The 16,218-nt window shown below is 41.9% G+C and overlaps 2 protein-coding genes across 2 annotated transcripts in view; one reads left to right on the top strand and one right to left on the bottom strand.

The window, feature by feature from the left end:
* The window catches only part of LOC131110163 (INSYN2B protein), a 28,825-nt gene extending 12,764 nt beyond the window's left edge, over nt 1–16,061 (top strand). The window contains exons 3-4 of the mRNA XM_058062959.1: nt 6,050–6,124; nt 10,869–16,061. Of these exons, the coding sequence (XP_057918942.1) occupies nt 6,050–6,124; nt 10,869–11,052 (259 nt within the window). The 3' untranslated portion in view covers nt 11,053–16,061. The remainder of the gene's footprint in view (nt 1–6,049; nt 6,125–10,868) is intronic.
* LOC131110162 (dedicator of cytokinesis protein 2-like) overlaps nt 1–16,218 on the bottom strand; it is a 98,437-nt gene that overhangs the window by 39,083 nt on the left and 43,136 nt on the right. The window contains 1 exon segment of the mRNA XM_058062957.1: nt 14,943–15,038. Within this exon segment, the coding sequence (XP_057918940.1) occupies nt 14,943–15,038 (96 nt within the window).

The following is a 16,218-nucleotide window of genomic DNA, read 5'->3' as shown; positions in this document are numbered from 1 at the left end:
ACATTTTTGAAAAAGCGCTAAATTGAGATTTCCTTCAGGGTGTTGCGTCCTTATATCTCATCTACCTTATAGGGTGTGCAGTCACCATGGCAACCCCCCCCCCCCCAGAGATATGCATTGACCCTATGAGAATGAAATTCAGGTTTTTCTTATTCCTGAATCCAAATTCCTGACCAAACATTCTGAGTTTTTGTCTTCTTTAGGTGGCTTCAAGTAAACTATATTAGGAAAGCAGGAAGTGAACAAATGTAACAGTTACTGATTATATTGACGGTTACTATGGTACCCATTATGTCATTGTATGGTCATATCACCTCGTACTTTGGTACGTGACAAAAATAAAATAAAAAACAAAATATTGAACAAAAAATAAATAAATAAAAAAAACATAACTATATTAGGAAAGCAGGAAGTGAACAAATGTAACAGTTACTGATTATATTGACGGTTACTATTGTACCCATTATGTCATTGGATGCTCATATCACCTCCTACTTTGGTACGTGACAAAAATAAAATAAAATAAAAAACAAAATATTGAACAAAAAAAAATAAATAAAAAAAACATAACTATATTAGGAAAGCAGGAAGTGAACAAATGTAACAGTTACTGACACCAAGTGGACTTTTGTGTGTTCCTCGTAGCCTTTATCTTTCTCTTCTGCAGCCCCCCCCCCCCCAAAAAAAAAAAAAACACTCATCTCGCCCCTCATCTTCCCCGTGTGCTCCTCCCGAACAAGCCGTCCGACACTCGGGTGTATTGTTATGTGCCGTGATTTATCTCCTACGGCTTCCTCCTTTTTGCCTCTTCATCCTGCACCTTGGTACACTCTCACTTTCTCAGTCAGGGACTTTCTTTCCCCCGCAACCCACGCAATGTTTCTACTTCCTTCGGGCTTCACATTTAACTCGCTTTCATGCACTCCTCCTTAATCCGGGCTGAGCTCACAGAACGACATGACACCACCGCGACCTCTTGAGAGCACACGACACGGTCGCGCTCTGTCAAACTGACTGTCGATGTTTGCGCAGGGGTGTCAAACATGTGGCCCCGGGGCCATCAGCGGCGTAAGGCTTTTTTTTTTTTTTTTATTCACCCAAAACACATCCTAAAAATATAATTCAAAAAGAAAAATAAACATTTAAACATTTAAGTCAAAATATTAAAAGAAAAAAAGTCACAAAAATTGTCATCTCAAAACAAAAAAAAGACCTCATTAAAGTTAAAAATATATTTATAAGCATGAAGATGAAATTAATTTAGCGGTCTAGTGGTTAGCGCGCAGACCTCACAGCTAGGAGACCAGGGTTCAATTCCACCCTCGGCCATCTCATGCGTGGGTTTTCTCCGGGTACTCCGGTTTCCTCCCACATTCCAAAAAAAACATGCTAGGTTAATTAGCGACTCCAAATTGTCCATAGGTATGAATGTGAGTGTGAATGGTTGTTTGTCTATATGTGCCCTGTGATTGGCTGGCCACCAGTCCAGGGTGTACCCCACCTCACGCCCGAAGACAGCTGGGATAGGCTCCAGCACCCCCGCGACCCTTGTGAGGATAAGCGGTAGAAAATGAATGAATGAATGAGTTCTCCTCCCATTTTGTGTGGAAGTGGTAACTTTTTGGCTTCTTATTTCGTCTTTCCCCACCCTTGGTCATCTCTGTGTGGAGTTTGCATGTTCTCCCCGTGCATGCGTGGGTTTTCTCCGGGTACTCCGGTTTCCTCCCACATTCCAAAAACATGCTAGGTTAATTAGCGACTCCAAATTGTCTATAGGTATGAATGTGAGTGTGAATGGTTGTTTGTCTATATGTGCCCTGTGATTGGCTGGCCACCAGTCCAGGGTGTACCCCACCTCACGCCCAAAGACAGGTGGGATAGGCTCCAGCCCCCCCCCCCGCGACCCTCATGAGGAAAAAGCGGTAGAAAATCAATGAAATTAATTTAGTTATGAGTTCCTATTTACACTAAAACTGGACTTACAACATGAAAAAGGAACAGAACTGGTTTGTATATGAGAATAAATGTAAACCTGTCTCATATCGGATACCTAATGAAGTGGCCCTAACAAGACTAGGTGCCCCTCTTGAGCATGTCCACCTCGACTCTTTTTCAAGACCGGGCCGTCCTGGTCCCTCTTAAGGGAGCCAGATGTCCCGCACAGCAGGCTAATCCCTATCAGATTACATTTGTGAAATGCAATTAAATGTTTAAGGCTCCTAAACTGAGTGCGTGTGAGGGGTATTTCTACTTCATGTTAGCGGGCGAGAAAGGGCGGGGGGGGGGGGGGGGCGTGGCAAATGCAGGTGAAGTCGCCAAGAGAAGGGAAAACGGGCGTGTGTCGCCGTTTTTGTTAATTCACGCTATGTCCAAATCCACCGTCAATCATTAAACCCACGCTTTTATTGACAGATATCAGCAGCTCCATTTGGCGTGTTTGACAGTTTAGAAGTGGAAAAAGTCTTTTGTTTAGTTCCGCTGCAGCGCCATGTCTAGAACATCACCGCAGGGTACCTCCACAAATGGAAGAACTGGATTTAAATTAGGGCTGTCAAAAATAACGCGTCAACGGCGGCGGCTAATTTATTGAAATAAATAAACAGTGTGCAAGCGCTCTCTTGGTTCATGGAGAGTGGCATGGAGGGAAGCAACTTAAGGCAGTGGTCTCAAACACTCGGCCCGCGGGCCAAATGTGGCCCGCAGGACACTAGTTTGAGGCTCCCGCCTTGATATGAAAGTTTAATGTTTGATATGGATGCTGTATGGTATCATGTACCCAGAAAAAATTATTACGTTTGATTCATGTTCATGTTAAAGGTTAAATAACTGTTAATAGTTATCCTCCCTATCCGTGTGGAAGTGGTAAGTTTTTGGCTAGTTAAGTTTAGAGGAAATAACTTGAAGGCTACCTTTTAGGTCGCTATAGCTCTCTAGTTTGCGAGTTAGCATGTGTCTCGAGACCCTGCAGTTGCGCAATATGTTGTAAATCAGGGGTCTCAAACATGCTGCCCGCGGGCCAAATGTGGCCCGCAGGACACTAGTTTGAGGCCCCCGCCTTGATATGAAAGTTTAATGTTAGTTTGATATAGATGCTGTATGGTATCATGTACCCAGAAAAAATTATTACGTTTGATTCATGTTCATGTTAAAGGTTAAATAACTGTTAATAGTTATCCTCCCTATCCGTGTGGAAGTGGTAAGTTTTTGGCTATTTAAGTTTAAAGGAAATAACTTGAAGGCTACCGTTTAGGTCGCTAGCTCTCTAGTTTGCGAGTTAGCATGTGTGTCAAGACCCTGCAGTTGCGCAATATGTTGTAAATAAAAAGAGTATAAATGTGACACTCTTTTTTTTTTTTTTGGAAAACCTGATGCGGCCCAGTCTCACCCAGACCCTAGCTCCAGTGGCCCCCAAGTAAATTGACTTAAGGCATCATTCTGTCTTCTCTGGCTAACTAGAGCTCCAAGTCGTGGGACAATTTGCCCGCACTTTAAATTGAGGCTCCTGTCAAGCGGGATAAATAAATCAACATCCGGCGTTACCGCATGATATCGGTAAAACATCACATGCTATTTTGGGCCGAGACTCAGCTGTGCGGAGTAAGAGCGGGAGGAGGGAGCGATGAAGGTTGTGACACCAGCAGCCAAGCGGTAGAGTACCGGCCTCCAAGCAATCAATAAAACATTCTAAGGCTCCTGCTGTACCGGCCAATATTACTGCTGTATTGTTGGACTGCTATCATGTCATGGAATAGAATAGAATAGAATAGAATAGAATAGAAGTAGAAAGACAACATACAGTGGCAATCATTGACCACATTTATCGTTTATGTTGCACAACACAGCGGTAACAGAACCAATATTGTAATACCGGTAAGGAGCAAACTGCTGATGAGTTGATTGAAAACAACGATACTGCGCATGGAACATGTTGAGCAATATTTTGAAGCGCATGCAGAGGTTCATAAAGCTTCAAATGCAGATACTGCCATCTTGTGTAGTTCATAAACGCTACACACTTCATGGGTTTTGCATTTTAAAGTCTTTATGTGGCTTTCTTAAAGCGACAGTGTAACGGCAACAGAACCAATGTTGTAATACCGCTAAGGAGCAAACTGCTGAGTCAGTGTTAATAGCGGTGATGAGTTGATTGGAATCAACGGTACGGCGCATGGAAGATGTTGAGCAATATTTTAAAGCGCATGCAGAGGTACATAAAGATTCCAATACAGCTACTGCCATCTTGTGTAGTGCTACACACTTGATGGGTCTTGCGTTTTAAAGTCTTTATGTGGCTTTCTTAAAGCAACAGTACAGCGATAACAGAACCAATGTTGTAATACCGGTAAGGAGCAAACTGCTGAGTCAGTGTTAATAGCGCTGATGAGTTGATTGGAATCAACGGTATGCAATATTTTAAAGCGCATGCAGAGGTTCATAAAGCTTCAAATGCAGCTACTGCCATCTTGTGTAGTTCATAAACGCTACACACTTGATGGGTTTTGCGTTTTAAAGTCTTTATGTGGCTTTCTTAAAGCAACAGTACAGCGGCAACAGAACCAATGTTGTAATACCGGTAAGGAGCAAACTGCTGAGTCAGTGTTAATAGCGGTGATGAGTTGATTGGAAACAACAGTACGGCGCCTGGAAGATGTTGAGCAATATTTTAAAGCGCATGCAGAGGTACATAAAGATTCCAATACAGCTACTGCCATCTTGTGTACTTCATAAACGCTACACACTTGATGGGTTTTGCGCTTAAAAGTCTTTCTTAAAGCGACAGTACAGCGGCAACAGAACCAATGTTGTAATACCGGTAAGGAGCAAACTGCTGCGTCAGCGTTAATAGCGGTGATGAGTTGATTGGAATCAACGGTACGGCGCATGGAAGATGTTGAGCAATATTTTAAAGCGCATGCAGAGGTACATAAAGATTCCAATACAGCTACTGCCATCTTGTGTACTTCATAAACGCTACACACTTGATGGGTTTTGCGTTTTAAAGTCTTTATGTGGCTTTCTTAAAGCGACGGTACAGCGGCAACAGAACCAATGTTGTAATACCGCTAAGGAGCAAACTGCTGCGTCAGCGTTAATAGTGTGGATGAGTTGATTGGAAACAACGGTACGGCGCATGGAAGATGTTGAGCAATATTTTAAAGCGCATGCAGAGGTACATAAAGATTCCAATACAACTACTGCCATCTTGTGTACTTCATAAACGCTACACACTTGATGGGTTTTGCGCTTAAAAGTCTTTCTTAAAGCAACAGTACAGCGGCAACAGAACCAATGTTGTAATACCGGTCAGGAGCAAACTGCTGAGTCAGCGTTAATAGTGTGGATGAGTTGATTGGAAACAACGGTACGCAATATTTTAAAGCGCATGCAGAGGTTCATAAAGCTTCAAATGCAGCTACTGCCATCTTGTGTAATTCATAAACACTACACCTTGATGGGTTTTGCGTTTAAAAGTCTTTATGTGGCTTTCTTAAAGCAACGGTACAGCCGCAACAGAACCAATGTTGTAATACCGGTAAGGAGAAAACTGCTGAATCGGCGTTAATAGTGTGGATGAGTTGATTGGAAACAACAGTACGCAATATTTTAAAGCGCATGCAGAGGTTCATAAAGCTTCAAATGCAGCTACTGCCATCTTGTGTAGTTCATAAACGCTACACACTTGATGGGTCTTGCGTTTAAAAGTCTTTATGTGGCTTTCTTAAAGCAACGGTACAGCGGCAACAGAACCAATGTTGTAATACCGGTAAGGAGAAAACTGCGAAGTCAGTGTTAATAGCGCTGATGAGTTGATTGGAAACAACAGTACGCAATATTTTAAAGCGCAAAGCTTCAAATGCAGCTACTGCCATCTTGTGTAGTTCATAAACGCTACACACTTGATGGGTTTTGCGTTTAAAAGTCTTTATGTGGCTTTCTTAAAGCAACAGTACTTTTAGACGACATCAAGCGCATTGACATTTTTTTTTAAATATTCAAAAAATAAGTTAAATCCGATATTATCGTGATTTTTGTTGCTTTGTTTCTGCAGCCGCAGCTCGTACAGAACCGGCCAGGATATTAACAACTGCCCCACCTGCCAGAAGACAGCCTGCATCATCTACAGGTAAGTCCACAACGCTAGTACGTCCTCAACCTCTTAGATGTCCCGCCTTCAAAACATTTGACGGCCATTCTATTGGCTGTCATATGAAACGCCCAAAGCGATCAATCGGTGCCGAGGTGACGCGTACATTCACCCAAACCGGATCAGTCATGCTTGTCTGTGTCGCGTACTACCTTTATAAGTCGCTGTTTAGCTGTGTGATACAAGGTACGCGTGTTTAATCCTCCCGTCATTATGCAAATCAGGACATTTCCAACCCATGGAAGAAGCCTCATTTCCATTCCACGTCATGTTGCTGATTGCCTAAAGCCTTTATCACCTGTACCCGCTTGTGGCGCCGATGGAGGAGTATAAAATGCAAATACAGCTCATTCATGTTTACAGCCGCTAATTAGCTTTGTTTGTCACGTATTTCCTATTGTTGTGTGTGTTGAGATCCACTTAGGAATCTTCTTCAAACATCAGAGGAGCTTTTGCATACACCAAAGTCAGACATGAGAAGTAATTGTACAATAACATATTGGGGGCTTTGGGGGTGGGGGCGTTAGGGGTGGGACTTTGAGGCCTAGGAAATGAAGGTTTGATGCGGGCTGGCTGCCTGCAGATAAATTGTTGCTGCTGATCTTAATGAATGTGTGATGCCAGACTAAAGAATGAACTTTTGGTGCCCCCCCCCCCCCCCCCCCCGTTGTTGTCATCCCTGAGCGGCTCGGACTCGACAATGAAAGGAATTGTCTATTGCCCCAAGATAATACTTAATACTTATGAACACATTACAAGTAGATGGATTCTTCTTCTGACGAGGATCACTAAATGGAGACAGGAAAGATGCGTGATGCACACCATGACCGTGCATGACCTTTGACACCGGCTTCCAATGCTCTACTTTAAAACCAAGTAGTGGTCTTGCAGAGACGCGGAGGCAATGAGGGTGTACCGATATGACCTTTGACCCTACGCATCGTGGGTCAGTTGGGTTTCCTCTGATACGGACCGTACCGCATCCTGACAATTTGAGGACGACAGCTAGACAATCAGGACGCAAGATGGCGTAGCTCGCCATCACCAGACACCCGAGTCAGGACACGATACCCGAGGTTGGGTCCACTAGACCAAATACCAATCAATGACAAAATATGACGAAATGATTTTATTTAATTGAGTTGCTAAACAATGTCGGTGTTATGTGAAATATTTATTGTCCCACAAATTGACGCTTTGTTGTTAACATTTTTTGAGACCAAACACTTATGATAATGAATATTAATAATATTATTAATACATTATATTCCGATATTTTCTTTATTATGTCATCTTTCAGTTTGTAAAGTTGTGGAATTGCCGTTTGTGTTTCTCACAGACCGTCTATAAAATGTTTGAAGCATTTCTTGAAATGCTGCCTGTGTTGAAGAGCAGCATTTCTTTGACCATGTAGTAAACTCTGCGTACAAAAGATAGAGATAGAGAGAGAGAGGGATAGAGATGGAGGGATGGAGAGAGGGATAGAGATGGAGGGGTGGAGAGAGAGATAGAGATGGAGGGGTGGAGAGAGAGATAGATGGAGGGGTGGAGAGAGAGATAGATGGAGGGATGGAGAGAGAGATAGATGGAGGGATGGAGAGAGAGATAGATGGAGGGATGGAGAGAGAGATAGATGGAGGGGTGGAGAGAGGGATAGATGGAGGGGTGGAGAGAGGGATAGATGGAGGGATGGATGGAGGGATGGAGAGAGGGATGGATGGAGGGATGGAGAGAGGGATGGATGGAGGGATGGAGAGAGGGATGGATGGAGGGATGGAGAGAGGGATGGATGGAGGGATGGAGAGAGGGATGGATGGAGGGATGGAGAGAGGGATGGATGGAGGGATGGAGAGAGGGATAGATGGAGGGATGAGAGAGGGATAGATGGAGGGATGGAGAGAGGGATGGATGGAGGGATGGAGAGAGGGATGGATGGAGGGATGGAGAGAGGGATGGATGGAGGGATGGAGAGAGGGATGGATGGAGGGATGGAGAGAGGGATGGATGGAGGGATGGAGAGAGGGATGGATGGAGGGATGGAGAGAGGGATGGATGGAGGGATGGAGAGAGGGATAGATGGAGGGATGGAGAGAGGGATAGATGGAGGGATGGAGAGAGGGATAGATGGAGGGATGGAGAGAGGGATGGATGGAGGGATGGAGGGATGAGAGATGGATGGATAGATGGATAGAGAGATAGGGATAGAAAGATAGATAGATAGGGATACAGAGTATTCCGTTGTACGAGTATTTGTGTGAACAATAGCTAAGTCTCCATGGGTCCACCTCCTCCATCGTATGATTTATTCATGGAATGGATCTTCTCCCCCCATTAGAGCTTTAACCTCACCGCCTCCCTCCCTCACTCGCTGCACCTCTGCTCTCTTCCAGCCAAGGAGCATTGTCCTCCATCCTGGTCTCCGTGGCCCTCGCCTAGCTCCCCCCCGCCCCCACCCTCGCCCCCCCCGCTGCTCTTTGGAGTTCCTTTCCTTCCCTCTCCTCATTTGCTCTCTGCTGACCTCAGATTTATGAAAGCACAGATAGCTTTCAAAAGTCCATCCATCTGAAAGCTTTCTTTTCTCCGAGCTCTCGGCTACTAAGCCTCCCGCATCACGACCGCTCAGCTTCTGCAGGATAAATATGTCGGGAGGCAGGGGAGCCCGTACATCTTGGAGACAAAAGTCTTGGGACACAACTGTTCATCAAAGCAGTCAGGCGTTGAGATAAGTCTCCTCACTTCGCTCTTGAGATGTTACAACTCATCGTGTCAGGACGGGGAGGGGGAGGAGCTTGTCTGTTCAAACAAAGTACTATAACGGCATAACATCCATAATGTTGAATAAGTTTGGTGTCTATTCCTCTTTGGGATGAACTACAAGAGCGTATCTCTCTCCAACAGGGGTGTCCAAATCTTTTTCCAGGGGGGGCCACACAGTGAAGAATGGAAGCATGCCAAGGCCACACTGATAGATATGCTAAGTTATAAGTTATATACAGTATATTTCCATATCTCAGCTTGGCCATATTCAGAAGATGAAAAGGTGTATTATTAGTATTTGTATTCTTTTTTGCTGCTTTTGTTAAGTTCATCTTCCTTCTTAAATCATTTTGTACATTTTCATCTCGTAATAACTACGTTAAAAAGCCATAGCATTGCAGTATGTGGAATCAAACTATGGAATGGATTGAGTAAGGAAGTAAAAAAAAAATAATAATTTTTTTTTTTAACTATATTAGGAAAGCAGGAAGTGAACAAATGTAACAGTTACTGATTGTATTGACGGTTACTATGGTACCCATTATGTCATTGTATGGTCATATCACCTCCTACTTTGGTACGTGACAAGAATCAAATAAAATAAAAAATAAACAAAAATATTGAACAAAAAAAAAAACTTAAACTATATTAGGAAAGCAGGAAGTGAACAAATGTAACAGTTACTGATTATATTGACAGTTACTATGGTACCCATTATGTCATTGTATGGTCATATCACCTCCTACTTTGGTACGTGACAAGAATAAAATAAAAATAAAAAATAAACAAAAATATTGAACAAAAAAAAAAAACTTAAACTATATTAGGAAAGCAGGAAGTGAACAAATGTAACAGTTACTGATTATATTGACGGTTACTATGGTACCCATTATGTCATTGGATGGTCATATATCACCTCATACTTTGGTACGTGACAAAAATAAAATAAAATAAAATAAAAAATAAAAAAAAATATTGAACCAAAAAAAAAAAAAAACTTAAACTATATTAGGAAAGCAGGAAGTGAACAAATGTAACAGTTACTGATTATATTGACGGTTACTACGGTACCCATTATGTCATTGTATGGTCATATCACCTCGTACTTTGGTACGTGACAAAAATAAAATAAAATAAAAAATAAACAAAAATATTGAACAAAAAATTAAAAAAAAACTTTAACTATATTAGGAAAGCAGGAAGTGAACAAATGTAACAGTTACTGATTGTAAAAGTACCAGATGGAGGGGTAGGATTTAATAAGCTTTGCTTTCATAGTGAGGGAGCCATATTCAAACCGTGATATTCAGTATATTTCCTCTGTTTCCCCATTTGGAAAAAGTTCCTGGAATCTTGCAACCCTACATGCCGCATAGTTGTAGACCCGCCGCCTCCCCCCATTACACTGAAAGGCGCCGTGGTGCCGCAAGTATCCGCCCTTGTAATCCACTTCCACGCACCCAAAAGACAACACTGGTACATTGCTAAGTGATAAGCGAGGCTGTGAGCGGCCTCCATGGCGGCCTGCAGCGGGGGGACGCTTCAGAGACATGGCGAGTGTAGGGAGGGGAGGGGAAAAAGAGGCAGAGCGAGAGTTCCAAATGAGGGAGGGAGAAAGGAAAGAAAGCCAAGAGGGTTTTACTTTGAAGACATCACACGGACAATCCGCACTATTCCTTCAGTGACTCCGTATGGTCAGCGACATGACAAGGAAAACGACGCGTGCTGAGGATGTATAGTCGATTCCCACTTCGGTCATCATGTGCATTTGGGAATTTTCTCTCTTAGAATCCATCCTTTCTCAATCTTCCTTTTAACGTCTCTGCAAATAAGTTGGTTAATGGTCCTCTCATGCCCCCCCCCCCCCATGTTTCAACCTCTTTTCTTCATAAAAAAGTAACTGCACCTCGACTTGCGACATTACCCCCCCGTGTTTAAATCCCTGTCATTCCTCTCTCCTGTCCAGCGTGGAGCACGACTTCCGTCTGCAGGAGGGACGCTTCCAGGGCGTGATGGAGTCCCTGGAGGGAGAGTACGACGTGCCTGCTCCCGTCCCGGCCAAGCCCCCGGCGGCCACCTCTCAAGCCAGCCGCCCCAGCACCAAGGCCCGCGTCAAGAAACTCCGCAAGAAGTGCTTCTGGTGGCTCTGATAAGAACTCAGCGGCGGAGGAATTTCACTGTGGAATTGTGGGATTGATTGGACATGACTGATGTATGAAAGGACAAAGGAGCTGCTGAGCTTCCGATGTATTCTAGATGTATTCGTTTTCAGTTTCACTTTGCGCTCTTAATGAGCGCCCCTCATCCCATGACGTCGTATGTAGCAAGCAGATGGAGCATTAACACTTGGCAGAGTGGCCGTCCTGGAAGATACATAAAAAGGATTTATAGCCGAATGGATTCATGCATATGGATGGGAATGAATCACAATGCAAATCTGTTTTGGCTTAATTACAGCGGAAACCATTGGAATGATGCGGATTTAACAAATCATCGTCATGTTTGTGGAGATGAATGTAGCAATAAGTGAATCAGCAGAGAAGCCGCGTGGAAACACACGGAGAGGACCTCTCAGGAATAAAGAGACAGCCGTGCGTACAGAAAGAGCAAAAGTGTATGAGATTGTATGAAGAATATTATTAGGAGGCAACATGGCGGACTGACGGGCTGTCTCACGTTATTGACATTTGCGTCGCCGCTGACCGATTGATTCTCTATTGCGTTGCCATCCAAAGCGGGAGTCCCAGAGGCCTACCATTTCTACAAGTGTTCTTCCTCTCGCACACACGTGCACACACGTGCACACATCCACTCACATGATTGAAGACACACATGTTGCATTCAGGGACACACGCACACACACGAGTCAGCCCATTGTTAAACATGGCCTGTCTTAGCCATTGGCTAATTTTTTATAAAATACACTTCACCACATTGTAGCCAATGAGAGCCATCATAAGACTTGATAACACAATCTGCCCTGGCAGAGAAACAAACGCTCATTTAGATTGACAATGTCTTAGCGCTTCTAATGTAACAATACCGTCAATATTTTCATGATTTCATTTGAACAAAAACGATGGAAGAATTATGTATTATTATACATTTGAAAAATCATTTTATATATAAAAAAATATGTTTTTTTTTTACTTTAATAATGATTTGGAGTGCATGAGAAAGTGAATACATGAATACTGTATTTTCTGGAGTATAAGTCGCACAAGGCCAAAAATGCATAATTAGGTAGAAAAAAATATACATAAGTCGCACTGGAGTATAAGTCGCACATCAACAAAAATGCATAATTCGGTAAAAAGAAAAAAATACATAAGTCGCGTTGGAGTATAAGTCGCACAAGGCCAAAAATGCATAATTCGGTAGAAAAAAAACATACATAAGTCACGCTGGAGTATAAGTCGCACAAGGCCAAAAATGCATAATTAGGTACAAAAAAATATACATAAGTCGCACTGGAGTATAAGTCGCATTTCTTGAGGGTAATTTATTTTAGAAAGTACTTATATTACATCCTCTTGGAAGGCAAGTTGTAACAATAATAAAAAAACGGAGAACAGGCTGAATAGGTGTAAGATATGCTAACACAATGCTTATTCAGATACATAAAAAATAAACATGAACAGAAAAGGTGTCCAGTGTTTATGTAATATAAACAGTTACATAAACACTGGACACCTTAAAAACAAACAAAAAAAAAACATTTATAAGTCGCTCTGGAGTATAAGTCGCAGGAACAGCCAACCTATGAAAAAAGTGTGACTCCGGAAAATACGGTAAATTGCAATATTTGGAAAAATGGCAAAAAAAACAGCGCAAAATGTATTATTATTTTATTATTTTATTATTTTATTATTTTATTATTTTATTATTTTATTATTTTATTATTTTATTATTTTATTATTTTATTATTTTATTATTTTATTATTTTATTATTTTATTATTTTATTATTATTACATTCTTGCAATGTTTCATTCCTGACTTTCCCACCAACAGCTGAGTACCACGACCAACATTTTAAAGCGCATGCAGAGGTGGCGGAAGCTTCAGCTGCAGCTACTGCCACCCTGTGGAGTTGATCACGGAGTTGCCGACCGCCCCGGTCTATTAATACCGATGTTGTTTGAGGCGGTGTTAATTAGCGTGTCCTCTGGTCATTGGCTTTTGTAAACAACGTCCCCGGTGACTATGGCAGTCTCAGAGGTTAATTGGAGCATTTATGGTATGTTTATTATTGTACCGTGTCATAGTGGGAGGTGTACATAATATTTGTTTGCCATTAAGCACAGTCAGTACTACTAAAAACACAGTAATACACATTGAATGAATACTACTGAGGCAGAATATTCTTGTAATGGCTCTCATTGCACGGTGAAGGTTGTCATAATGATGTATATTATCCAGCCAAGTTAAAGATGATATATTTTACTATCTACATTATAAATCTAACACGCAGCCTTCAGGCTGCTGGCTTGTTATTCACACTACAGTAAAGATACTCCCCCCAACAGGCCAAATAACCCCCACATCTCATTAAAATGTTAAACAAGTGTCAGATTGATGCACGGCGTCCAACTCGAGTGACTTGAGGAAACAAATTATACAGATGCAGGATTTTTATTGACGAGAAGCGAACCTCTTGAGTCATAAAAACCCACACGGGGCCAACTTTGTTGTCACTCTCGCACACCGACACATGTTCAGGTTGAAGGCTGTGTGAAGCTACTCATCTCCCGTAAGCACCTAATTCAGCCGTAATGGCTGACGAGTTGGCCCCAATTATTGCTCCGGATGATACTACGCTCGGAGAAATGAACCAGCTTACCCGAGTCCTCCCCCGTAATGATCCCACCATGCCCAGTTTCTCCTCATGTCCCCCAATGTGTACAATAAAGTTGTGTATTTTGAACAAGACATGGCTTTGTTGACTCAACACAAAGCAGGTTAACTAATCTCTCTGTTTGATTGCTGCAAATCTGCCCTTAAAGTCAGTAGAGTTATGATAAAAAAAAAAAAAACATACATAAGTCGCACTGGAGTATAAGTCGCATTTTTTGCAGGTAATTAGATTAAAGTACTGTTACTATTAAAGTACCGTATTTTCTGGACTATAAGTCGCTCTGGAGTATAAGTCGCACAAGGCCAAAAATGCAAAAAAAAAAAAACATACATAAGTCGCACTGGAGTATAAGTCGTTTTTTTGTGGGTAATTTATTTTACAAACTACTTGAGTTGTCATGGAAGTGATTACTATTAAAGTACCGTATTTTCTGGACTATAAGTCGCTCTGGAGTATAAGTCGCACAAGGCCAAAAATGCATCATTAGGTAGGGGAAAAAAAAAAACACATACATAAGTCGCACTGGAGTATAAGTTGCATTTTTTGCAGGTAATTAATTAGATTAAAGTACCGTTACTATTAAAGTACCGTATTTTCTGGACTATAAGTCGCTCTGGAGTATAAGTCGCACAAGGCCAAAAATGCATCATTAGGTAGAAAAAATATACATAAGTCGCACTGGAGTATAAGTCGCATTTTTGTGGGTAATTTATTTTACAAAGTACTTGAGTTGTCATGGAAGTGATCACTATTAAAGTACCGTATTTTCTGGACTATAAGTCGCACAAGGCCAAAAAAAAAAAAACATACATAAGTCGCACTGGAGTATAAGTCGCATTTTTTGCAGGTAATTAATTTGATTAAAGTACCCTTACTATTAAAGTACCGTATTTTCTGGACTATAAGTCGCTCTGGAGTATAAGTCGCACAAGGCCAAAAATGCATCATTAGGTCGGAAAAAAAAAAAAAAAACATACATAAGTCGCACTGGAGTATAAGTGGCATTTTTTGCAGGTAATTAATTTTCCAAACTACTTGACCAAAACAGACATGACGTCCTCTTGGAAGGCAAGTTGTAACAATAAAAGAATAGAGAACAGGCTGAACTAAAATGTACCGTTGTAACTAGCCAATCCCGGACACGTAGTACACAGTACTGCATAACCAATAACTGCTGTACTTACGATGAGAGCATGCTCTCGGCCCATGGTGATCACCGTCTGGTTGATAATCCTCAGCAAAGACGCCACAATGTCCTGGATGTGCTGAAATGTCTCCCCCTAAGACCAGAGACACGAGTCAGTACAATAAGTCACGAGTAACAGACGCCATCTCCGAGATAATGTCATATTTATATGTGGATGCCACATTTTCAATAGCTGGGGAAAACGTTTGCGTCGCCTTGAGGGTTCGCCTTGAGATGCCACGTTACTGCTTGGAGATAATACTAGAGGTAAGATACCAAAGAGGCATTTTATATTCATAAAGACAGAAAGAAAGAAAACCAGGACAACAGTTTTTTCCAAGCGTGCTACCATGAAGTGTCTTTGCTGATCAGCCAGGCATTGAGATCCAAAAATAGCTACAAGCCAGGTCCAAAAATAGCAGATGTTATTCTATTAAATCTAAAAACAAACAATAGTTAGTCGTGTGTATCAGTGTGTGCTGAGAGTCAGCATCTCCAGGGACTTGAACGTGGAACACAGAACGTGGAAGTGGACGCTAATACGTTCCAAACTGCTTCAATTGTTTTCTCAGCAAAAAGAATATTGCTATTATTTTTGAGTACTTTGGGGTGTTAAGCTGTGAATATTTGCTGCTTTTATCTTCAAATGCTGCTCATGAATTCCCCGTCTTCTTTTATGGATGCATCCCTTTGTGTAGTCTGGCACCGCATCTTAATTAGACGCCCGAGAAGAAACACGGCAGCGAACGAGACAGGCAGGAGCGCAACATCAGGGGTTGAGGAGGCGCCGTCGTCTCAGTCACCTGGTTGCCATGGTTACTATGTTACCAAAGCAGAAAAAGGGAAACAAGTGGTATTTTTTCTTCTGCTGTTGAATGTCATCAATCCTTATCGCAATGTGCAGACAAAGATATTTCCATCACCTAATCATAATGAGTCAGAGATACCGGTGAGATTGTTCGTCATGTCACCCCGCCTTGTCTGATCAACAGTCCACAACACAAACAGTCACGCCTTATTAATTCCACCAGGCAACCAACAACAATCATTAATTGCTTGGCTGATAATGCTAATGTGGATTTTATTCATATATAGTGTATACACACACACACACACACACAACATGAGGAACCATCTAGCATAGAGTTAAAAGCGACACTTAGAAGAAATACCCAAAACTTTAGAAATGGCTTTAAACCCTCTCTACACTGATAGATGTTAATTAGTCTGAGTTAAGTTAAGTTAAGTTAAAGTTAAGTGGACAGTGACATAGA

This window comes from Doryrhamphus excisus, chromosome 23, assembly GCF_030265055.1.
Source record: "Doryrhamphus excisus isolate RoL2022-K1 chromosome 23, RoL_Dexc_1.0, whole genome shotgun sequence".
Lineage (NCBI taxonomy): Eukaryota > Metazoa > Chordata > Actinopteri > Syngnathiformes > Syngnathidae > Doryrhamphus > Doryrhamphus excisus.
The sequence above is the reverse complement of the archived record's forward strand: the minus strand, read 5'-3'. Positions and strand labels throughout refer to the sequence as shown.